Below are 26,141 nucleotides of genomic sequence, written 5' to 3'. Positions count from 1 at the left end.
CTTTGGTATCATATCCGGGAATTCATTACCACATCCAATGTCAAGAAGCTTTTGCCTATGTTTTCTTCCAAGAGTTCTAGAGTTTTAGATCTTACAGTTAGATCTTTAATGTATTTGGAGTTAATTTTTGTATATGATATTAGAAAAAGGTCCAAATTCATTTTTTTGCATATAGATCCATTTTTCCCAGCACCATTGGTTGAAAAGACTGTTATTTCTTGTGAGTGGTCTTGGTACCTTTGTCAAAAAACATTTGACCATGTATGCAAGGGTTTATTTCTGAGCTCTCTACTCTGTTCCCATGGCCTACATGTCTGTCTGTATGACAATACCACACTGTATTATCATAGCTTTGCAATGAGTTTTCAAATCAGGAGCTACGAGTCTTCTAGCTTTGTTTTTTAAGATTGTTTTTGCTGTTTAGAGTCCCTTGAGATTCCATATGAATTTTAGGATGGAATTTCCATTTCTACAAAAAATGTTACTGAGACTTTGATAGGGATTGCATTGAATCTGTAGATTGCTTTGAATAATGTTGACATCTTAATAATATTAAGTCTTTGAGTTCATGAACATGGGATGTTATTTCCATTTATATATGTCTTTTAAAATTTCTTTCAGCAGTGTTTGGTAGTTTTCATTGTTGAAGTCTTTTACCTCCTTGGTTAAATTAATTCCTGAGTATTTTATTCTTTTTGATACTATTGTAAATGGAATTATCCTTTTAGTTTTCTTTTCAGATTGTTCATTGTCAGTGTATAGAAATGCAACTGATTTTTGTGTGTTGACTTTGTGTCCTGCTACTTTGTTGAATTCATTTATTAGTTCTGACAGCTTTTTGTGGGAAATCTTTAGAGTTTTCTATATGTAAAATCATATCATCTGAAAATAGATAATTTTACTTGTTTACATCCAATTTGGATTCCTTTTTCTTACCTAATTGCCCTGGCCAGAACTCTCAGTACTGTGTTGAATAGATGTGGTCACAATGGGCATCATTGTCTTGTTTCTGATCTTAGAGTAAAAGCTTTCAGTCTTTTGCCATTTAGTATGATTTTCATTTTGAAGTTTTCATATATGACTTTTATCATGTTGAGGTAGTTTCTTCCTATTCCTAGCTTATTGTTTCTATCATGAAAAGGTGTTGAACTCAGTCAACACTTATTCCTGCATCAACTGAGATGATCATATGTGTGTGTGTATGTTTTACTCTATTATGTTAATGTGAAGTATTAGATGGATCCATTTTTGTGTATTGAACAATATGCTTGTATTTCAGGAACAAATACCACTTGGTCATGGGGTATAATTTTTAAAATATGCTGTTGAATTTGGTTTGCTAGCATTTTGTTGAGAATTTTCACAACAATGATTATAAGAGATATTGGTCTCTAGTTGTCTTGTAGTATCTTTGTCTGGCTTTGATATCAAGATAATGCTGTCCTCATAGAATGAGTAGGAAATTTTCCTTCTTCAATTTTTTGGAAAAGTTTGAGGAGGGTTGGTGTTAGTTCTTCAAATATTTGGTAGAAGTCACTGTTGAAGCCATCAGATCCTGGACTTGTCTTTGTTGGGAGATTTTTTTATTACTGACTCAATCTTCTTACTAATGATAGGTCTGTTCAGATTTTCTATTTGTGAGTTAGTCTTGGTAGGTTTTGTGTTTCTAAGAATTTGTCCATTTCATTTAGGTTATACAATTCATTGTTGTACAGTTGTTCATAGTAATCTCTTAATAATCCTGTTTACTTGTGCATATCAGAATGAATATCCCCACCTTTTATTTCTGATTTTAGTAGTTTGTGTCTTTTCCTTCTGTTTTTTTTTTTTTTCCTAGTCCAGCTAACTAAATGTTTGTCAATTTTGTTGATCTTTTCCAAGAACAAACTTTTAATTTTTTCCGTCAATTAAAGACATCCTTGGCTCTTGATAGGTGATGAAGAGGCAAGTATATTTTTAGCTGTTGGTTGCCATTTCAACGAAATAGCCATCAACTGTAATTTTCTCCAAAAGTGGGAAAATAGAGAAAAGAACTAACATTTGTTTAGTGCCTGCTTTGGTTATCCACACCCGCTCATTTCACCAGCACAATATTTTGAGCCCTACTCTGTGTTATTCCTTTGATACTATGTACCCTTGCATTAATTGGTAGGAAATGATAATAGATTCTGTTATAGGAAAAGGCATTTCTAATTTTTTTATCTTCAAAAAAAGATTATATTTTTAAATTTAAATGTCACTTTGGTCCTCTGAATTTTAATGCTTGTGTAAAAATGTTACTTGTATTTAGGAATTAATTATCCTTAATTAAATTTGTCAATTTTCTACAAGAAGGGAGAATAAATTACCTTTTGTTTTCCTTGAACTATTTATTTGATATATACTTTTTAAATTCTTATTTTTGCACAGACCCATACACAGAAACAAGATAAACATGGTCTGGCTATAGTAGACATTCTTGAAGAAATTTTAAAAAGAGGAGGGATTTTTTAAATGAATTTTTCTTGGAGTTTTAAAATAAGACCTATTGGTTTTTATCTCAGTGATGGTTTTGCAAAGGAGTCTATTTCTTTGGTTTTGAAAATATACATTAAAATCTGTGTACACTGACATAGATGCCATCTACTAAATGACTTCATCCACTTGTTCTTGTGGATTGTAATGTACGTATCAGAGATTTTTAGATTGGGAAAGCAATATGAAGTTCAGGAAGCAATCTTCTTATGTTGAGTGTGGAAGCGGAGGTTTAAGAGGTTAAGCAGCTCGTCCAAGGTCATGCAGGTGGAACAATCTCCAGGCTTCTGACTCACATGGGCTCATCCTGCCTCTTGAATGATTACACTTTATCACCTCTGCATTTTTAAACACCTAACAAGTGTAAGTATGGCTAAAGCTTTTCATTTTGCTGCTGAGAAGTCTTAATTTGACCTGTTTTAATGAAGATGTAATAAAGCAGTGAGAGCCAGTGTAGCCTTCTGGGAATCTGACAAGAGAACAGTGAGCTTTTGGGAAACAGCTGTGATTCAAGTTCTGGCCCGGCTTCTTGTTGGTACATGTCCTTGGGCACCTTACATCATTTTTCTTACTTCATTTTCCTTATCTGTAAAATGGAGAAACAAAACTCATCTCTTGTGTTTTGCAAGGCTGAATGATGTGTACAAATTATATATGTAGTAGATACTTCTGAAATAGTTATAGGATGAAATCTGGTTATGATCTTCAGTTTTTCAGATACTTCAGGGCTCTTTCTAAGTTTTCAGACCAGATAGTAGCAATTAATTAATAGTATTACAAATTATTTGGCATTTGTCCTGCTCAAGATCTCTGCTCCTTTGGGCAATGAGGCTTGGTTTCTATAAGACAGATAGAGATGACAAAGGACTGAAATTACTAAAAGCAGTGAAAGACTTCAGAAACCATGTTTCATGTCTTTGGTCTTCCCTGATGGATGCTAAACCCATTAGGTTTCCCCCAACAGTCAGAACACGAAGATGTGACTTGGAGTACTGTGGCCACCAGTTCTGCCCAAGTACATTAGCTGTGTTCATTAGCTCACACCAAGGGTGGGGCCTAGATTTTCTTCTTCCCTGTTGTGATAGACAGATGCCCTGTCAATATGTTTTTATTTGAAATTTCACAGTGAAAGAAGGAAGCTACTCTTGAGAATACAGCAGTTTAAATCAGGTTGTAATTTTTAAAAAGTGACTTACAAAAGGTCTTTCCCCAAATACTCTCATCATAATCACCTAGGGTGGGGAGAAAAATGGGGTGCAGAGGGCAGACTCACCCCTCATCCCTGCCCTTCCAGCAGGGAACACTCATTTTCACATCCCTGCGCCTCTGCAGCCCCGTCCTGTGTTCAGGTTTGTGCTGGGCGTCTCTGTTCCCCAGAGACTGCCGGTTTCCGGCGCAACAGAAATCCCATTTGTTATAAACCTTGATTTGAATCGTAGTAAATGAAACTTAAAAAAGGCAGACGTTAAAACTCCCTGTTTTTTTCCTTAGAAAAAGGAGCATTCCATCTTCTGGCATCACTGTCCTTGGGACTAAACCCTCTTAGAAAACACCGCTTTTGCCTGGCCCTCAGAGGCTTGTGAGCCACAGGTCCCCTAACATTTTACATCTTTCCGGAAAAAGAATCCCACAGGCTTTCCTACAAACGTCTGTCACAACCTCAACAACCTCACAACCTCAAGTCTGTCCTGTTTTAGAGACAAACACACGAAAATACTATAAGGGAAGTATTAATACTTGTTCAGAGATTGTCAGGAACACAGTACTTAACAGTGAGAAATATGAAAGATGTGGATATGAGTGTGTTATGTTATTCTTTGTACTTTGCATTTTCAAATATCCTATCTTTTTTTTTTAAGCCAAGAAGTATAATAATACTTTACCTGGCCACCACAGATGAGAATTGGAATGCAATAAAACTTGTCACAAGCTGGGAGGAACCAGCAGTGTGCTGCTATAGGCTTAACAACCATCTTTCTGGAAGAAAAACCTTGATTTGTAGCATGAGCCAGCTTCTGTGTCTCCCATGGCCATTTTCAAGCTACCCGTGTGACATCACTGAACTCTGACTTGGAAAAAGAGACTCACACTTGGCTCCCCCGAGCAGTGCTGGCCTAACTCCAGCATACCACTGGGTTGAACTACCAAGGAAGAGTAGCTCCCACAGGTAGGGAGGCAGCAAATGCTCTGTAAATACCTGTAGACAGAGGCAGGGAGACCTTTGTAGAGTGGAGAATGTTAGGGACCTGCCTCTTCTTTATTTCTGAAAATCTTAGATTACACATTCATTGATTGATTTCATGCTTATGTGCTTATAGAAGTAAAGCGTTTAGTCAGTAAAATATTGCTACCCAAGGACTCAATAAATGATGCAGTCAAGAAATTGTATATATTTTTGGAGGCTTCTTTCAAACTTAACTTTTTAAGATGATTTTATTCAAAAAAAGTAAACCCAGGTGGAATATTTATAAAGATAAAAGCTTCAGAAATCCATGTGAAATGAAAATTATATAATTGGTTTGCTCACAAACGTAGGAATTCAGATAGTTTTAAAAAATTACTTTGATTTAACGTTTGTTAAAATAATCAGGTATAGAAAGAAAGTATATGAGTTGAATGGTATCCCTCCCAAATTCATTTTCCCCTGGAACCTCAGAATGTGACCTATGTCAGCTCAGGCTGCCTTAACAAAATGTCAGGCTGGGTGGCTTAAACAACAGAAATTTATTTTCTTGCGGTTCTGGAGGTTGTATAGTCCAAGATCAAGGTACTGGACCATGTTTTAATTTCTGATGAGGGCTCTCTTCCTGGCTGGTAGATGGCCACCTTCTCACTATGTCCTCATGTGACCTTTATGTGGTGTATGTGTGTGCGTGGAGAGAGAGAGATTCTTCCCTCTCTTCCTCTCTTAGAAGGTCACCAATTCTATTGCATTAGGACTTTGACCTCCTGACTTCATTTAATCTGAATTACTTCCTAAAAGCACTATCTCCAAATACAATTACATTGGGTATTAGAGCTTCAACATATAAATTTGGGGAGGACAAATAGCAGTCTTCTTACCTTTTTTACATTAATCACTTACCAACTCTATTCTTTTGGCCTAGGTTGGGCCCTCATCCCTATCTTTAGTTTTATACTAGAGGCAAACTAGATATTTATAGCCAAACCCACCAATGCTAAGAACTTTCCTCTTGTCCGTGATAATCTGGGAATGCCATATTTATACATTTCAGTAGACCTCTTGAACTTTCCTCTTGTCCGTGATAATCTGGGAATGCCATATTTATACATTTCAGTAGACCTCTTGATTAACCTCCTTCTATAACACAGTTTATCATATTGGTCATAGCCTCCATTTTAATGAATATTTCCGTAAGTGCCAGGCACAGTGCTGGATACTATAAAACATCATTTCTAATCCTCACGATAAACCCAACAAGGTAGCTTTGATTTTCTCCATTCTGTGGATGAAGAAATCCATTCATTTTTTTCAGTTATCTTCCATGTTTACTCTAAGGCAGTTCTAAGCCCTGGGCAGGTATGAGTGAATGAGGCAGGCAAAGCCCTTGCCCTCATGGAGACTATACTCTGGAAGGATGAGACTGATAGAGAATAATACCTAATGTCAGATATGATCAGTGCAATGAAGAAAAATGGAAGTAAGAGGGGCAGAGTGTGACTGGGTCCGGGAAGTCCTCATATATGTGAGAACAATGAAGAGCCATGTTGGCAGGGGGAGGTCAGAGGGGCAAGAGAACATAGGACCTTTTCACCATTGTTGGAAGTTTTGTTCCTACCTTGAATGACATGGGAACACATTAAAGTGCTTTGGGAAGAACGGTGACGTGATCTGAATTACAATAAATAGGACTGTCTTTACTCTTCTAGTGAGAATAGATTATAGGGGGCAAGCATGGAAGCAGGGAGCCTAGTAGGAGCTTATTTTAATAATCCAGGCTAGAGATTGTAGTGGCTTAGACTGGAGTGAGAAACAGTCTGATCCTAGATGTGTTTTGAATGTAGAGCTGACTGAATACTGACTAATTGCATATTAGGCAAGAGAGACATCAAAGATGACTATAAAGTCTAGGGCCTGAGCAAGTGGGAGAATGAATGGAGTTGTATTCATTAATATTGAGAGTACTACAAGAGGAGCAGGTTTGGGATGATGATGGGAAATCTGGAGTTTAGTTTGAATATGTTAAGTTTGAGAGGCCTACACATCCTAGTGCAGTCAAGTAGATATTAGAATACCTGAGTCTGCAATACAGTGTAAAGGGCTGGCCTGCAGAGATACATGAGCATCATCAGCTTGCCAACTCAAGGAGGTGATGCAATTGGCCAGAGCTGATGAGAGGTGGGACTTCAGGGCCCAGGCTTGCTTGCTCATATCCCCAAGGCCCATTGGACCCATGCTCGGTGGCCTAACCCACTGGATATTCTAAATTATTAAGATAGAGATGGGGGTCCTTACATCTATGGTTTTAAAATGTTTTCTGCGTAATTCTGATATACATTAGGTTGACCACCACTAGTAAAAGCCTTTAGAAAAGGATTTTGTGTTTTGGAGACTTAAGGTTTTCCATCTGAAACTTTTAGTCCCACAGGAAATTTAATGGAATGGGAAAGAGAATGGGTTTGGGAGTGACTCAGACCTGAGCCTGAATCCAGTCTTTGCCTGTTAGTAACTATGAGAACTTGGATAGGCTTTCCAGCCCCTCTGAAGTTCCATATCCTTACTCTATAGATGCAGCCCATCCCTCTTTCTGAAAGTGAGAGTAATTGAACCAGACCCACAGAGTTGTGAAGATTAAGGTAAATTGTTTATATAAAGCTCCTGGCTTAGAGTAGACATTAATTAAAAGCTAATCTGACCTGCCACATATAAAACCACTGGAAGAAAACCCTGTTCTTGAATTTTGTTTCATCTTCATTTGGGGGCAATTTTCTTCTGCTTGTTATCTAATGGCCTAGCCTTCAAGATTCCAGATGTTGTCAGATAAGTTACTTCTCTTTACCCGCCACCAACCTCCTTTGAGCTCAAGACTGATCTGCTTGGTTGTCTGCTGTACGGCCACATGGATATTGTTAGACTTTCTGTTTCTGCATTTGAAGTACTTACACACTTTCACTCTAAAGTCTTCTCTTTGTCCTGCGTTCTTCATCTCAGATTTGTATCATCACCTCCCACGTTTTCAGTCTAGAGGCTTTAACACAGTGGTTCTCAACCTTGGCTGCACATTAGAATCACCTTTGGCATTTTAAAAACTGCCGTGTCCAGACCACATGCCAAACCAATCACATCAGAATCTTTGGGAGTGAAATTTCTGAATTTGTTATTGATCTATAACATACAAAAAGTACAACACATACATCGTAAGTATATTGCTCAATGAACTATTATAAACTGATGCTTCTGTTAAAAGGTACATAATTCAAGAAACTGAACATTGTCAACATTCCAAAAGCTCCCTCCACAGACACTATCTGCCCTGACCTTTAACACTATACACTTTTATCTGTTTTGTAACTGAAATATGACCATAGAACATGTATTCTTTTGATCTGGCTTCTTTTGTTCATCTTCTATTTGTTCTGCTTCTTTCATTCTTACTGCTCTGTAGAATTCCCTTGTGAGAACATAGCACGATTTATTTATCCATTTTCTCCACTGATGAGCATTTAGGTGTTTCCATTTTCTAGATATTTTGAATAGCACATTTTTGTACATGTCTGTTATGCATGTACACATTTCTGATGGATATACACTAGAAGTGGAGTTACTGGGCTACAGGGTGTGTGTCTATTCAGCTTTAGTAAACCCTACCAAATTGTTGTCCAGAATTTTCTGCCAGTTTGTTCTCCTACCAGCGGTATTTGAGAGTTCTGGTTGTTCCAAACTCTGAACACTTGATCTATCTCTGGTTTGTGTCCTTTACTCAGATTCTCCAGGCACCTAGAATGGCCTTTCCCAAGTCTCTCCTTTTACGGTTCACTCTTCCAGCAAGCCCAGCTCGAGCATCATCTGTTCGTTAGCCTCCCCGCCTTACTCTTTCAGGTAGAATTTGTTGCTGTGTCTTCTGCAGTGTAAATATTAATACATTACAGCCTCGCCCACGCTCTGCCTCACAGCAGGGAGTGAGCACTCTGACTCTCCACCTGGATAATAAGCTTTTTAAGAGCAGAGGCTGCACCTCACTTCTTTCAGAGTCTCCCTAGCCATAACCCTTTCACATTATAGGTGCTTCATGAATATTTCTTTTGCTGACTTTATCACAGAGAAAATATTTTAAAAATAGATTTTTGGTAAATGACTATTCAACCAGGCAGTGAAATGTCACAGTTTTTCTGTATGAAGAATGCGTAATTGTTTCCAGTGTAACCTACTTACTGATTTTAATTAATTTAATCTTTTTTCAACTCCTTGATGTGGGACTCATGATTTAGCTTGGGAACTCTCTCTTTCGGGGAAAATAAGAGCCTTTTTTCTGATTCTGGGAGAGCATGTGATCACTTTTTGTCATCCTCGCATAAAGCAGATTTTCTTTTTTTTTTTTTTTGAGACGGAGTCTCGCTCTGTCGCCCAGGCTGGAGTGCAGTGGCCGGATCTCAGCTCACTGCAAGCTCCGCCTCCCGGGTTCACACCATTCTCCTGCCTCAGCCTCCCGAGTAGCTGGGACTACAGGCGCCCGCCACCTCGTCCGGCTAGTTTTTTGTATTTTTTAGTAGAGACGGGGTTTCACCGTGTTAGGCAGGATCCTCTCGATCTCCTGACCTAGTGATCCGCCCGTCTCGGCCTCCCAAAGTGCTGGGATTACAGGCTTGAGCCACCGTGCCAGGCCAAAGCAGATTATCATGGCACAATTTAAGAAGGAATTGCTTCCAAAGAGCCAGATTCCTAAGGGAAGATTGGAGTGAGTGATGGCAAACCATATAGCTTTTTAGCCTACCTGAGAAGTGGAACTGTACTCTTCTGTACTTTACGAAATGGAGTCAGGAGAAATGAAGAGACTCAGTGGTAGCCTTGGAATCCTTAACATTTAATTAGTGTGAGGGAAAAGCAGGTCTGGTGCCAAGGAGACCTGCTCTCTCAAACCATCCTGTGAGACCACAGAGTGGTGTGCCCAGATTGTATCAGCAGCCTCTAGTGTCATTCCAGAGCACAGTGGGCGGTCATGGTACTTTTGAACAGGAAAGCTTTAACTAAGGGTTTGAAAAAATGATGTGTACAGAAGCATTTTATAAAAAATTAAAATGTTTAAATGAAGTGATTCAGCCCACAGTGGGGAAGAGCAAGGAAAAACTGGAACCCATGGGCACCTCTGCATCTTTCTGTCACCCCCTCTCACTAACGCCAGGCTTCATAGTGTTAGGGCTGCTGCTTCAACTTCACTTCCCACATCTTTCACAGCCTCATTTTGGACCAGTTCTGACTTTTGTCTATGGAAACACGCAAGGAAGGGACTCTGGGCAATGCAGTTCCCTGTGGAAGCAAGTTGTCAGTAGAGCATTCCAGAACACACACTCATAGACAGGAGAGCCTGGAAGGAGGAAAGAAAGAATATTTTCCCCAGTATCCAGTGCCTGTTGTGTTGTCTGTGCTGGTTTTTGCTGTTTATCATTGAACACTGATAACAGTCTTACGAATGAGAGATTTCTCAGGGATTCACAGCTAACTAGCAAGATTTAGAGTCTGGATTTTTAGCTATGTCTGTATGAGCTCAAAGCTAATGTTCATTTTAATGGACTCTGCTGTTTTCCATGGAAAGCAAGACCTAATGGTTTTCCTGTTTGTTTGTTTGTTTGTTTGGATTAGGAAATAACTAAGATTTAGCAGAAGTACTGAGTTTTCAGCATCCTCAGCTAGCTGCCATGCTAGGTAAGCAGCTGTAGGACAGATCGGGCAGTGACTCACATGGACACTGCTTTCAGGTCAGAGGAAATAACTCAGGCAGGGCTAGCAGAGCTTCTGTTTTATTCTCAGCAGAGCTTAGACCTCCCTTTGGCTGTTACCAGAATTAGAAAGCTTGTCAGGGATGCTACAGATGATACTTTAGAGTTGGGAGTTAAGATTGAGCCTCAACTGCCCCCATTTGTCTTCCTTAAAAGATAGCATCAATTTTAAGGTCAAAAAAGAAACTACTCATTTTAACAGAGGACAAAATAGTGGGGCCCTTTTGGGAATAGGTCAACCTTTTATGGTCATTCTAATTTTACTTCCTGCTGTTTTAGTTCACCCGATAAATTTCCTTCTGGGAATCACCTAGAAGTAGATGCGTAGAAGTTTGAAGGAGAGGAGTTAGGTTTGTTTAGAAGAGAAGGGACATGGATCTCTAAGGGCACATACAACTTGGTAAAAAAATCCAGGCTGAGGATAGATAATAGGAATTTGAGTGCTTTCAATTTGTATTTTCCAAGCTCACTCTCAGTTTATTAAAGTACTGCTTTAAACAATCATTTAAAGACAATTATGTTAACATTTAAAGATGGTTAATTCAGAGGTCTGATGATATTTTTAATAACACAGAAGTTTCATTAACCCAAGATTCTTAATATGTAATAAATTTGTGAATGAATTTAAAAGCTAGTCTCTTCAGATATGTGGATTAATAGACTTTTTTATCATTTGAAGTAGATAAGCTAGTAGAAAATGGCTTTCCTCCTCCTTCTCATGAAAATATAGAACATATCCAAGATATTCTTAGTAAAATAATAAAGCTCTTCATAATTGAACAACATTCAAAATGGTGTATTTGAAATTCAGCCACAATGTATTAAACTGTTTAGAATTACTTACCTGGAGACAGCCCTTATTAGAGCCAAGATATAAGCACTTAAACCACATCCAGCTTTTATAAAAGGCATACATCCTTAAATGTAAAATGGACTGAATAGGATTTGTAGGGATTAACTCGTGTGGTTTCATTACTCTGTTTCTTCTTTCCTTCTGTTCATTCTGTACATTTTAGATGTTTGCTTAGTTTATTTGTACTCTTTTCATTTTATTCATGCTGTCATTCCTCAGTGTCCCCCTAGTACCATGATATCAGCCATGATAATATTTATCATACTTGTTGCCTCTGTTTATCTTACTCCTCACTATATTGTGAGCACCTTGAGGGCCAGGACTATGTCCTTCCTGGATCTCCGATATGACTCACTGCAGAAAATAATTATATCGTCCCCTTAAAAAGGGTTCTGTGGCATTTTCTCTTTTTTAAAAAGAGACAGGGCCTTGCTGTGTCACCAAGAGTGGAGTGGTACCATTATAGCTCACTACAGCCTCAAACTCCTGGCCTTGAACAATCTTTCCACGTCAGCCTCCCTGGTAATTGAGACTTCAGGTGGGCACCACCATGCCCTGCTAACTTTTAAATTTTTTTGTAGAAATGGGGTCTTGCTATGTTGCCTTGCTGGTCTCAAACTCCTGTCCTCAAATTATTTTCCTGCCTTGGGCACCCAAGATGCTGGGATTGTAGGCATGAGCCACCACACTTAGCCTACATTTTCTATTTTTCAAATTTAACATATGATCCCTTTTATATGAAAAAGCACATAAGAAGTAAATTTTGTATTTTTCCAGTCACCACCAGCCTTTACATGTGCTGTTAGCCTGACTAACTGCTACATACTGTTTGGTTCTAAACTTAAAGATACTTCCCTCTAGGAATCCTTTGCATTGCCCCTCCCCCACAGGCGAGGACAGTGCCATATATCTGGGACTCTTCTCAATACCCCATCATGGCACTTGGTATATGTACTTCACTCTAATTAATTTTAAAATAGACTCTACTCTCAGTTCATTATAAATTTTGTGAAAGCAGGAACCATAATTGTCTTGCTCATTGTAATATCCATGGGACAGGGTTGCAGAATGTCCTCTCCTGATAACTTTTCTCATCTCTATTCAATGCCTCTAAGACTCAAAGTTTAAATAAAAGCCTTGTGAAATAAATGTTCAAGATTGTCAGCCACTGAATGCTGGAAGTACCTTAAGCTGTGATTCTATCTGGGGTTTCCATGATGATGGGATTTGGGATATAGTCCTAGGTTAATGTGTAATCCCAACTTTAATTATGAACCTGAGGAACCTAGCTATCCTAGCATCAATTAAGTCATAGGCTATAACAGTTTTTTTAATAAAGCTGTTTTTGCCACTAAAACTGGAATTGCTTTCTAGGCAACTTCTTTTATAAAAACAAAAGCAAAGAAACAGAAATTGAAATGTTCTCTTTGAGGCACAAAACTAATTTTCTCTAGTTATGTGCTCGATAAGTGATTAAGTCTTTTACATGAACACAGTACTTTTGCTCTTCGTGGGTTTGTTTACCATCAGAATCTTAGTTGAGAAATGATTTTGAAAATAGTTCTATTTCATACATGGTATAAGTGAAACAAGGCATAAGGCCCACTCTGCATGAATTTACCATTGGTTCCTTACTTTAATCCTTAGACTCCTAGAATTGAACTATAAAACTAGAATAAAATTTAGAGGTCATCACATAATGTGAGAGTTTCTAAAAAGCTCTCCATGGAAGCACCCAGCTCTCCAGAGTCACTGCAGGGGCCACCACAATGAAGGGAGGATGGGGAAGGGCACACAGCGATACGATTTGAGCCTGTAATCCTGCTTCACCCGGAACAGTGTTGCTGTAATTCATTATAAGATCTTAAGGGAAAGGGAGAGCTTAGTGCTTTAAAAAAGTGATTGATTAGACTGACTGATGGAGAGAACACTGGAGCCTACTGAAGGTACACTTACCAGTAGCTGAGCTACTTTGTAGGCCTCTTTGAGACCTGATCTTCCATCCAGTCCTGTTCCGCTGTGTCACATTGCCTACTCTGAAAGCTTGTTCTCTCTTCACCTTCAGCTTCCAGAGCTAAGCTCAGCATGATCAACACCATGTCAAAAATCCGTGGCCAGGAGAAGGGGCCAGGGTATCCCCAGGCGGAGGCGCTGCTGGCGGAGGCCATGCTCAAATTTGGAAGAGAGCTTGGAGATGATTGCAACTTTGGTAACAAGTGCTTCCTCACATTGTAATTGTTTCATTTTCCATGGGGATTTTGGTGCTGGTAAGAAATTCTGTAGAAATGGGATAAATCATTTTATATTTTGGTTTTCAATTTTAGATCTTATATTCATGGGCCAAAAACTTGTTTTCAGAATTATTTCGTTCGCTCTAATGTGTTTATCTTATAAGCTTTCTTCCCCCCACCGCTGCCCCCCATAAGACCTCAGTCTTTGCAACAGCTTTAATTGACGTATCCAGATGCCTCCTCGGCACTTTCTGTTGGGTATTTCTGGCAGTCATTGAGTATTGAAGCAGAGTGAGCAGACACAGTCAGCATGATTCAAAGCCCTGCTTCATGGGCTTTTTCGTAGATCTTTGTTCACTTGTATATGGTACCTAGTTTTACTGCCCAAGGTGAAACATGATTTATTCCTTCACCCTGTCTCCCCCAACACTCAGCTACCACACCCAACATCTTCTTGTTTCACCCCTTTGTGATGTGGGATCTCCTTCCTGGTTGAACCCTGCTATTTCTGGTACTTACTTCTGCTAAACAGATTGTCCTTAAGCTAGTCGCGTATTAGGGAAAACTGGTACTTACAAGAGAGGGCAGGGAGCTTCCTAAATTGCTTTATAAGGGAAAAAGTAATTGTTAAATTCTTGATGAGAGGTATTTACCCTCTTAGGGTGCATTGAGTCTGTTGCTGGGAGTGAACTGAAGATACCTGTTCTCTCTTGTCTGTTGTCTTTAGAAGACAAGTGGTAATCCTTTGGGTTTTCACCTGTGAAGGGCCGTGTTATTGCGAGTGCATTTCATCTTTATTCTGTAACATGAAAGAGCTTTGTTCTCTCCTAGGCCCAGCGCTTGGTGAGGTCGGGGAGGCCATGCGGGAACTGTCGGAAGTCAAAGACTCTTTGGACATAGAAGTGAAGCAGAACTTCATTGACCCTCTTCAGAATCTTCATGACAAAGATCTTAGGGAAATTCAAGTATGTACAATGAGTCTTCTGGAAAGTGGGCAGTTGAAATCATACAGATGCAGATGCCTTTTTTCTGTAGAAAACATTTTTTAGCTTACCCTGCATGTTGTCAGCTCTGGGCACATTAATTACAAAACAACCCAGTAAGACAAAATGAGAGGAACTAGAAATGTGATACTTTTCAGCCTGTTATGACTGTGCCACTCATGAGGGGTGTTTCTGACTTCTCCATGTTTCATTTTCAGATTGAATCGTTTTTTTCAGACCTTTTCTCCAGAGGATATTATTATTTCCCTGAGAATACAGTTTTATGAATTATTCTATGGCGTGCTGGGCTGATTTCATCCACTAAAATGTTAGTTGTACTAGTTGTTAGCTTAAATAGTTATTCTATCACTCTATAAGCACATTTAAAAATTTTTTTATTTTTTTCCAAGTCCAGAAATTAGATGCATGCATATGTTTTTATATTAATATTTTCATAATGGCTGTTAGGATTGAGGAAGAATACCAACTAGCTTCTTTCTAAAACATGTAGAGCGGTTAAGCTATTTATAATAAATAAAGTTCATACGTCTTTGAGTGTGGAATGTTTGCTTACTTTTTTTTATCTAACAAATATTTGTTGAGCTTTTTTGAAACTTGGTTGGGTGTAAAATGGATTGCCATAACTTGAACTAAGGCCTCCTCCTTCTCCTTATTCTAGCTTAAATCTCCTTTAACAGTACCATTTGCTCAAGATTATAGAGTTAGTAAGTGACAGACTCACCCTAAATCCAAAATGTAACTCTGACTCCAGAGCCGTACCCCGTAACTGACTGTAAGTTCAAATGTTTAAAAAATAAGGTTCCTTCCAAATGAGCATTTAGTTTGGATCAAGGTATGGACTGGGGGGCAGGGGATGCAGTGTGAGGGAAGGTCTAGAATATTTTTCGTCCTCCTTTCCTTTTCATTTGTTTTTAGCCACTCCCTACTTTGTTTTCATTTCCTTTCATTCTGCTCCATACATACCTAGTAATAAGGGAAAATCCAGGATTTTCCTTCATCCATTAGTAGTGAAAGACTAGCTATCAGGGAAAAAAAAAATACTTTTTAGCTTTGAAAAACTACTTTGCTACCTGGTCACTAGAGATGATGGGTGGAGCCTGGGCAGCCATCTGCTAGGGATGGTGCAAGGAGGGGATTGAAGCTTGGCATGGAGCATTAGGTATAATCCCTTTGAAGGTCCCTTCCAAGTGAGATTTTGTTCTTGAGCTCAATTATATGTCAAGTTGGAGGCTTACACTAAATCACTGGTTCCCTGAAAGCTGCATCAGTCAGCTGGGGCAAGTGTTAAGATGTAGATTTCTAGGCCCCAGCCCTAGATATTGATTCAAGAGATCAGGAATCCAAATTTGTAATAAGCAGCCTAGGTGATTCTAATAGACCGGATGATTTGAAAAGCAAGAATGCGATTTCTGTCTCACTTAATTTCAAGGAAAGTGTTTTTCCTCTGGCTTCTCATGAGATACCATTTCTCTTGAAGACAGGGCCTGTGGGGCCTGTGAGTGTGTCCTTTCAGGGCATGTGCATTCCTTCTCTGTTTCTGTCATGGGCTGGAAAGGCTTAGTCCAGCTTGGCTTTGGCCTGGCAAGGCCAGAAAATAAAGGGCACTGATACTTCCTACAATTTATCTTTTATTCTTAATTATTTTAAAAGATATTCTCCTGTATTTAACCTTTGAAAGCATTGGCCCCATTGATGCATGTTTCCTTATTTCTCTGGTGATGTTGTATTTTAAAACTTAGCCTACCTTAATTTGGAAGTTAATGGATGTGATGGAGAAGTGAGCTCAGATAAGCCTTTTCCATAAGCCCTTTCAAAGCCTATTCCTGCCCTTGACTTTTTTAGCATCATCTAAAGAAGTTGGAGGGTCGACGCCTGGATTTTGATTATAAGAAGAAACGACAAGGCAAGATTCCAGATGAAGAGCTTCGTCAAGCTCTAGAGAAATTTGATGAGTCTAAGGAAATTGCTGAGTCAAGCATGTTCAATCTCTTGGAGATGGATGTAAGTGACTCTCCTGTGGTTTTCAATTTAATCTTATCATCAAGGCACATTAATGTGTTAAAGGGCATAATCCTTAAAAGCATTAATATCTGATTACACTGTGTGATAAGAACTTCAGTAGATAGTTATTTATTTTAAATAATTGTAAGTGATAAAGTAGACTGAGAAATAGAAAAGTTTTTTTCTGCATCCTGTAGTTTGATTTAACTAGATTCTTGTCTGCTAGTGAATCTTAAAGTACAGATGCTCCTTAACTTACGATGGGGTCAAAATCTTGAATATATCGTGTAATTTATTGAATAGTGCGTTAAAAGTAAAAAAACAGAATGGTTAGGGGTACTTGAAGTATGGTTTCTACTGAGCGCTTATCAGTTTTGCACCATCGTAAAGCCTACAAATCGTTCGGTCAGGGACCCTCTCACTTATCGATAGTGGGAAGATAAAGGATATTTCTGATGATCTATGTATAAATTCACTAGAGGCTTGAGAACTCAGTTGTGGAGCACGAGGCATCAGTAGTACAAGTAGTGCAAGTCAGTAGTGCAAGTCCCAGAGTCCAAAGGCCAGAAAGCCTATAGCTGTGACATCCAAAGACAGGAGCGTATGGGTGTCCCTTCCTTAGAAGAGAGAGAACAAACTTGCCTTTCCTCTGCTTTTTGTTCTGTGTGGGTCCACAGCTGAGTGGATGGTGTCCACCCCCATAGGGAAGGGCAGCTCTTCCTTAGTTAGTCTACTGAGTGAATGCCAGTCTCCTCTGAAAACACCCTACCAAACACACCCAGAAACAATGCTTTACCTGCTCTCTGGAGATCCCTTAATCTAGTCAAGCTATCACCTAAAATTAACCATCACATTGCCTGCTTGCCTTACTCCTGACTGTGGCACAGGAGGCATGTTGAACATATCCAGACTTTCCCCCCACCTGGAAACAGTGTAGGTTTGTTTATGTAAAACAACTTGTGCCCACCTAACTCCTCGAGAGGAATACTGTGGGCCTGAGGGGTGACCCAAATCACAATGCTCCTTCCCTGCAACACAGCACCCTTCCCCATCCCCAGATTCATGGGACAACACTGCCTCTGTTGACTTGGAGGCTGCTGCCTAGCTGGATCGTAATGTGAAACGTAAAATCAAGAGAAATCAAGCTTAGAATATTAGAGCAGGAATGCATGCAAGATGTCACTTGATTCAGCCCTTTTACATTATAGAGGAGGCTCAGAGAGCACAGAATATTTTTCTGTCATACCATGTCGCCTCTCCGGGTACATTATGTGAGATATTGTCACATTTTTATTAACAGTACCAATATTAACAGCATGAAAAGTATAGGGAACAAAGAGTCCTTTGGCCAGCGTACCTTCTTTTCTATATCGATAAAAGAAGTCAAATCCCAAATACAAGATTGTAGCTAGGCATGAGACTCTTTAGAGCTTTATGGTCTTCCTGAGGGTTACCAGTGTTGCTTCTCCTCATGGTACTGATATGCATGATTCTAAGCATAAGGTTGCTTTCTTTTATCCTTGATGGATTTGAAACCTGCTGACCTATCTATCTTAATTGGCTTATCACACAGTCATCAGCACCACCAAACAGGGTCTGTGTGTTGAGTGCAACCTGTTGTATGTATGAAACAGTAGTGGCTGTTTAAGGATGGTAACATGGAAACTAAGGCATGATTTTCCCATTGATCTGCAGATTGAACAAGTGAGCCAGCTTTCTGCACTTGTGCAAGCTCAGCTGGAATACCACAAGCAGGCAGTCCAGATCCTGCAGCAAGTCACGGTCAGACTGGAAGAAAGGTATTCTACAGTTCCCTGCATTTCATATTTGCATTTCATTGCTATAAAATGATATATACAGAAATGGAAATCATAAAATACATTTGGAGACAAACATCTGCCAGAATTCCTGCTTATCCTAAACAGGCACCTTGTGGATTGTTTTGATTTTGTTTTTTCTTGTGCTTTGTTTGTTGAATCTAATTTTCTGTTTATGAGAGGTCGATACTTGGGTTGTATTTTGGTTGCCACAGGTGGGACACCAGGATGCTACTGCTGATAATGGATGCTGGATACATATCATTATCAATCTTATAACAGCCCTATAACCTAAGTATTTTTAGCCTCGACTAACAGATGAGTAAACTGAGGCTAAGAGAGGTGAAGTAACTAGCCCAGGGTCACTCAGTGGTACGAGTGGAGTTCACAGCCAACCATAACCTGTTTGAAAGGCTGTTTCTTTTCACATCTTGTGTTTCTCTGAATGGTGGTCAAGTCCACTGCCATCAGAGAGAGCCGCTTTCACCTTGTTCGATGTACCTCACAGCAGGGCTGTGGTAGTAGGAAACTACCATGTGAATGTGGCTCCGTGGAGTTGTGGGGCACAGCCTGTGTGGCTGTATACCAGTGGTCCTGTGTTATAATATAATATGTGTTATTTTAATTCAGCCAGATCAAACAGGGTGATTTTGCTGAACACGTATACCTCAAAGGGTCACCTCAGCAGGCTTTTTTCTTAGGCCACATGGCCAGATTAGACTCTCATAGCTGATCACGTGGCTGCCTGCATGATGAAGACCCCAATCATACGATTCCACGCCATTGAAAACATCACCTATTTTCATTGTTTTCCCTCAAGCTGATCTCATCTCAGCATCTTCTTAGATTCGTGGTCTAACTGAGCATTTTCCTTCAGCGCACCCTTGTGGAAACTTATGTAACGCTGAAGCCTCCAGAAAGGTTTTAAAACCATATACTTCAAAATACTAAAGAAATATTATGTGTCTTTGTAATGTCTCTTGAGCATGAAGGGAGCACTTTCCTTTCTTTCCTCTGAAACATGTTCAAAGTCAGTATCATTCTACGGTTACCATACCCTAAACCCTCACCCTCCCTTGCAAATCTCTTACATACTTTGTTTATTGAATACCTGAAACCATGGGAATTATTTAGGGGTGTGTAGAAGACAATTATTGGCCATACCTTTCCAATTTCCTTCTGTCTTCCCTCTTTCCTTTCCTCTTCCCTATATCTCAAACTGCTCATTCTTCTCACAGCACACAGTGTATTTCCTCCTTCCCTCTATCCAAATCTTCTCATGTTCTGAATGGAATAGCTCCCTTTCACATTTTCATCTGGAAACAACTCCTGTGTATCTTTTAGTTCTTTCCTTAAACCTCCTCCACCTTCCTTATGGAGAGGTAGACTCCTTCCCACCCTCACCCCCAACTACACCCCTGTGTTCCTGTGGCACTTTGTAGATATCTGTGACAGTGCTTACTAAAACTTATGGTCATCAGTTGTTTGTGTTCTGTCTCCCTTACAGACCATAATCTGTTTGCGTCTTTTTTAAAATTGAAAAAATTGTGGGTACATAGGTGTATATATTTATGGGATACATGAGGTGTTTTCATACAGGCATGCAGTGCATAAGAATATCATGGGGAATGTGGTATGCATCCCCTCAAGCATTTAGCTTTTGTGTACAAGAACTGTGTTTTAATTCATTTCTGTGTTCCTGGTACCTAGCACAGTGCATATTTGGATAAAGGACTCTGAATAAATGAGAGAGGAAGTCAGGGATTGAGAGAGAGAGTGAAGACAGTGAGGACATGGCCCCATAAAGGGGCATCACCAAAATCTCAGACATGCACACACAAGAAAACTAAGGGTCCTTGTTTGATTTCCCACACTTCATCATGGTAGCATGGTGGGTGACCCAAACATTTCCTGAATCTTTATATTTCCTTTTGTTTTTACTTAACTGGCCACATAACCTTTCCCACCTCTTTTCTTTTTCCTGCAGAATAAGACAGGCCTCAGCTCAGCCTAGAAGGGAATATCAACCTAAACCACGAATGAGCCTGGAGTTTCCAACTGGAGACAGTACTCAGCCCAATGGGGGCCTCTCCCACACAGGCACTCCCAAGCCTTCAGGTAAGGAGCTGAGACGGCAGATCCTATTGCATAGGCCTTGGCATATCCATTGGCACTCTTCCAGAAACTTTAGGAATAATCCAATCTGGCTGCATAGGAAATATGCAGTAATAGATTTCTTATGGAGTGGTTTGTCAGGTAGAAACTCTGTTAAAGGAATCCTTTTGTCTTTTTTCATTTACCTTTTCTTTCCTTCCTTTTAATTCTGTATAAAACTTTATTTGTATATCCCTTTCTCTCTCAATCAGCAGCACACATGAACACATTTTATTTTGACCCTCCTTTGTGGTCGTAAATTGCCTTTCCTTGTCAGTTTGGTCTGCGTGTGTCATCTTTTCTCCTTCCTGTTCCCTCTGAATCCAGCCTGTATGACAATGAATGCCCCTGGACAGTGTGTCCCCATATGCATTCACATAGAGCCCACAGACGGCAAGCGGCTCCAGAAATGTGCTGATGAGCTGGATTTCTTGAGTCACAGAAGCATATGGTTAAATATATTTGCAGAAGATATTTTGAAACTCGACACTTGCTGGGTTTTCTTTCCCGTGCCTCACCTCTGATCACTTTATCATGCTGTGGCACTGGGGTTGATATAATAAAAGCTAGATGATATTTTATCTCAGGAATATCGATGCATACCTAATAGAGCATTCTTTTCCTTGTCACGCTTGCTCTCCACTCCCTACGTGCAGATTACACAACAGCCTGTGCTGGAGACATTTTCAACCTCCACATTTGCTTGTTTGAAGTGGGAACTGTCTTATACTGGATGTGGATGTTAGAGATAGACAGCTTTCTTTTATTTTTCCTGTATCCCCAGTGCTTGATGTTCTACGGTAGAAAACTGTTTGTAAGATGCTCTCAGTTATTAAGAAAAAAAATAAGATCTGAGCCAGCAGGTGGCGCTCTCTGCCCTTTGTGCTCAGCACTTCTGGGCATGGCATAAGCAGCTGTGGCTACTGATGCTGGCCACCAGGACTAGTCATAGCAATTGTGTATAGCTGTGCTTCTCCCTGCCTGCAGACCAGCCATATATTTCACTTTTCATCTGGAGACTCAGTCATTTGCTTCTTTCTCTAAATCATTGTTTCCTTTCCAGCCACCTAGATGGCATGGGAGCTGTGTGCACTTGTCTGAGTCTGTATCTACATATGTATGCATCTAATACTAATGCAGTGGGTCATTTGGAATAGATCCCTCTTAAGATATGATTTCATCCTTCATTATTTTACTCGAGGTAGAGTACATTATTTTTGTATGCCGTAGCTCCAGTGCACTGCCTATATTTATATATGCAACAGTTTACCAAGTATAAATTATATAATTTTTTTTACATAATCTCATTTAGTAGCCACAGTAGTAATGTGAAGTAAGTCCTACGGTTACATCCAATTTCAGACAGTGAAACTGAGAGTGAAGTGCCCTGTGTAAGGTCACAGAAAGTAAAAACTTGAACTCAGTGTTTTATATTATTCTGTTGTTACCACGTTACAGCAGTTTTCCAGAGGCTGGGATTATCATTTTAAACAGCGATAACCAAACTGTTACTCAAAAACATTCTCCATGTAATTAACCATACTTTTTCAAATATGCAAAGATTTTAAAGTGCTCACATGAGACAATTCAGGCCATGCTGTGTTATTAACCTACATCATTATATTCTTTTTAAGTCATTGTCCCTCCTATTTCTGGGCATTATCACAAAGGCAAACTTTAACGAAATCTGTTGTATGTATCACAAGAATAGTTGTGACCGTTTTTCATACTGGAAACAGAAACAGGAATATACAGCAACTTCCAAAGGTCCGAGAAAGCTTCTGAGGACTGGTAGAGGGCAAGATGCCCAATGAGTGGACACTGAGGTCCAGTAGCAAGAAGAAGCTTCAACAGGAAGAGGAATGAGGGAGGAAAGACGGGGAGCAGCAAGCCAGGTGGGTGCAGCAGGCAGCAGATTCTGTGAGTTAAATACCCCTTATCCTCGTGTGTTCTTCTTTTCTCTCCTGCTCTTACTCCCAGGTGTCCAAATGGATCAGCCCTGCTGCCGAGCTCTGTACGACTTTGAACCTGAAAATGAAGGGGAGTTGGGATTTAAAGAGGGCGATATCATCACACTGACTAACCAAATTGATGAGAACTGGTATGAGGGGATGCTGCATGGCCATTCAGGCTTCTTCCCCATCAATTATGTGGAAATTCTGGTTGCCCTGCCCCATTAGGATGTTATGCTGGCTGGCTCACCTCCTCTTGACTCAGATAGTTACGGTTAACCACTGCTTTGGTAATGCTGCTTATAACACATCCCAAGTGCAGGCCGCAGTGGTCCACGTCATCCAGCCCCACCAAGTGTATTTGGTTGACTTGTGGGCTCCCACAGGAGTCATGGTGATGGATGATATCCTCTTAGCCTGGTGGGCATGGCATGTGCTTTTTAAAACATCATCTGAGACCAGCCAGTAGTCACAGAACTGCTGTTTACACAGTTCTCAGGAGGCTGTGGTTTCTTAGAATATGACCATGAGCCACATCACAGAAAAACCTTCCCACCGAAGATATTGTCTATCACCCCAGGGGGCATCTGAAGGTCTTTTTGCATTTCTCCATGCAAAGAGGAGAAAGCTTTTGCTTTCACACTGTCCCTTCCCAAATATGTGAGTCATGGAATTGTCAAAGTAAGCCTTCCCTCACCAGCAAATTGTCTCCTGATCTGAATGAATTTGTCTCTTAATGCATCCCTAGAAAAGTGTTAATTGTGGGTTCAAAGCATTCTCTGCAAACAGGCATCTCAGCTCTTCACACTTATGGCTATTTCTGAGGTATAGCCAGTTTTCTTCCCTCCTTGCTACTAAAGCCAGAGCGGTAATTCCAAATTATTTTTCAGTAAGACAGTTAATCAGCATTATTGTGAGAGAGGCTGAAAAGAAATTCTCCATTATGAGGAAATGGGAAGAAATCTGGTATCCAAGCTTAAATTTCTTGGTGTACAGAAACTCTGTATGTATTTAGGCTATTTCTGAAGGGCACAGGGAAGGGGGAACAAATCTCTTCAGTTATATTTGTGAATTACATGTTTCATGAATCCATTTGGCACAGAGACACGAGGAGGAAAACACTAGTAACCATCTTTCCACTAGTTCATAGACTGAGAAACAGTAAATACCTTTCCTTTCCACTTTTACCCTGTGTTCTTTGAACATCATTTGTGCAGATTCTGCCCTCAATGAGGACCAAATAAAGATGATTTTTGTGCTTAGCAGTTTAAGGTATATGGCTGCATATGCAAAACTCTTTCCCAATTCAGTCGCTACTTTTACTTCTGCCCCTTCTATCCATAATCTTCATTTTGTGTATACAGTGCTGTGTGTAAGCTTATCAGTGTTTTTTTGTTTTTGTTTTTGTTTTGTATCAGTCATGAAAGTCCTGTTAGGTATCCAGAGTTCTATTTATCTAGCTGTACAGACTCTTTCAGAGGTTTAACGTGCTGCTTCCGATGTGCCACCTGCAGTAGCGGATCATGTGGAGTGAAAGGCAAATCTTACTGCTTAATGTATAAACTCTCACCACAGGAAGCATCGCTGTTTCCAATAAATATTGCTGAAGACGAACCAAAGGCTGTGCTCCTTCATTTTGTGTCAGTTCTTTGGGTCTAACAATGGGTGGATGGGGGCTGGTTTCAGTCTCCATTGCTTTCTCATGCAGCCAAACAAGACCTGGTTCCAACTTCATATCTATCTCTTTATATGTAGGAAAAGTTTCAGCAGCAAGGATGTAGCTAGCCTGGACATTGGGATCTTCCTGGTAACCCCAGGAAGGAGGAGAATTTGGGAGAGAAGAAAGTAAGGAGAATTTCGTCTCATAGATGTTAAATGATATATTGTTAAAAGTGATATCATCTGAAGAATATAATGTTAGGAAGGGGAAATAAAATATATCTCTTCAACTAGCCTTTTATTTTATTTCATAATTGAAGATAAAGAAATAGACCTGGAAATATAGTTTGATCGAAAGCCAGTATTAGGCCAGGTGCAGTGGCTCACACCTGTAATCCCAGCACTTTGAGAGGCCAAGGCAGGTGGATCAACTGAGGTCAGGAGTTTGAGACCAGCCTGGCCAACATGGAAAAATCTTGTCTCTGCTAAAAATACAAAACTTAGCTGGGTGTGGTGGCGCATGCCTGTGATCCCAGCTACTCAGAAGGCTGAGACACGAGAATCACTTGAACCTGGGAGGCAGAGGTTGCAGTGAGCCAAGATCATGCCATTGCACTCCAGTCTGTGTGACAGAGTGAGACGTTGCCTCCAAAAAACAAAACAGGCCGGGCGCGGTGGCTCAAGCCTGTAATCCCAGCACTTTGGGAGGCCGAGACGGGCGGATCACTAGGTCAGGAGATCGAGACCATCCTGGCTAACACGGTGAAACCCCGTCTCTACTAAAAAATACAAAAAACTAGCTGGGCGAGGTGGCGGGCGCCTGTAGTCCCAGCTACTCAGGAGGCTGAGACAGGAGAATGGCCTGAACGGGAGGCGGAGCTTGAAGTGAGCTGAGATCCGGCCACTGCACTCCAGCCTGGGCAACAGAGCGAGACTCCGTCTCAAAAAACACAAACAAACAAACAAACCAAAAAAACCCACTATTCTCTTGATGTATATGTTTGGGTGTGGGTGGGAATAGGGGAGCAGCAGGGCACACAGAATATGTATTTTCTGAATTCCCAAGAAAATGAACATGTTCTTTGTGTATTAGGGGCCATTTCTATTATTTTGTGAAGAGGCCAATAGTCCAGATTTTCTAATCTAACATGAATAGTTTTGTAATCAAATATACTAAGTTTCTATTAGTCCATTTTCATACTGCCATGAATAAATACCCGAGACTGAGTAATTTATAAAAGAAGAGATTTAATGGACTTGCAGTTCCACATGGCTGGGGAGGCCTCACAATCACGGCAGAAGATGAAGGAGGAACAAAGATACGTCTTATGTGGTAGCAGGCAAGAGAGCATGTGCAGGGAAATTGCCTTTTATAAAACCATCAGATCTCATGAGACTTATTCACTATCACGAGAACAGCATGGGAAAGACCCACCCCCATGATTCAATTACCAATTAGCTCCCACCCAGTCCTTCCCACAACATGGGGATTATGGGAACTACAGTTGAAGATGAGATTTGGGTGGACACCCAGCCAAACCATATCAAAGTTCTATATGTGAACTAGTCTAACATGAAAATGTTTTTTTCTAGCTGTATGAGTTCTAGAGTATTACAGATCAATTCTCTAAAGCAATTTTAAGAAATACTAATGATATTGTGACTACAGAAAATCATAAAGAATCCAAAGATAAACTATTAGAAAAATCAGTGAATTTAATAGGATCACAAGATATGAGGAATATACAAAAATTTTATTTTATTTCTATATATCAATAGCAATCAGAAAAAATGCAGTTTAAAAAAATGTCATTCACAAAGGCATCAAAAACCAAAACCGGCTGGACGCGGTGGCTCACGCCTGTAGTCCCAGCACTTCGGGAGGCTGAGGCGGGCGGATCACGAGGTCGGGAGATCGAGACTATCCTGGCTAACATGGTGAAACCCCGTCCCTACTAAAAATACAAAAAATTACCCGGGTGTGGTGGTGGGTGCCTGTC

The 26,141-nt window shown here is 40.1% G+C and overlaps 1 protein-coding gene across 2 annotated transcripts in view; it reads left to right on the top strand.

Annotated features, from left to right (window-relative positions):
* Positions 1-24,093, top strand: part of SH3GL2 (SH3 domain containing GRB2 like 2, endophilin A1) — a 226,215-nt gene extending 202,122 nt beyond the window's left edge. For both annotated transcript variants that reach the window (XM_015117643.3, XM_028835144.2), the window contains exons 4-9: positions 13,389-13,532; positions 14,386-14,519; positions 16,401-16,559; positions 18,255-18,358; positions 20,364-20,494; positions 22,511-24,093. In XM_015117643.3, coding sequence (XP_014973129.1) covers positions 13,389-13,532; positions 14,386-14,519; positions 16,401-16,559; positions 18,255-18,358; positions 20,364-20,494; positions 22,511-22,710 — 872 coding nt within the window. In that variant the 3' untranslated portion in view covers positions 22,711-24,093. The remainder of the gene's footprint in view (positions 1-13,388; positions 13,533-14,385; positions 14,520-16,400; positions 16,560-18,254; positions 18,359-20,363; positions 20,495-22,510) is intronic.
* The last annotated feature ends 2,048 nt before the right edge of the window (positions 24,094-26,141 follow it).

Source organism: Macaca mulatta, chromosome 15 (genome assembly GCF_049350105.2).
Source record: "Macaca mulatta isolate MMU2019108-1 chromosome 15, T2T-MMU8v2.0, whole genome shotgun sequence".
Lineage (NCBI taxonomy): Eukaryota > Metazoa > Chordata > Mammalia > Primates > Cercopithecidae > Macaca > Macaca mulatta.
The sequence above is the reverse complement of the archived record's forward strand: the minus strand, read 5'-3'. Positions and strand labels throughout refer to the sequence as shown.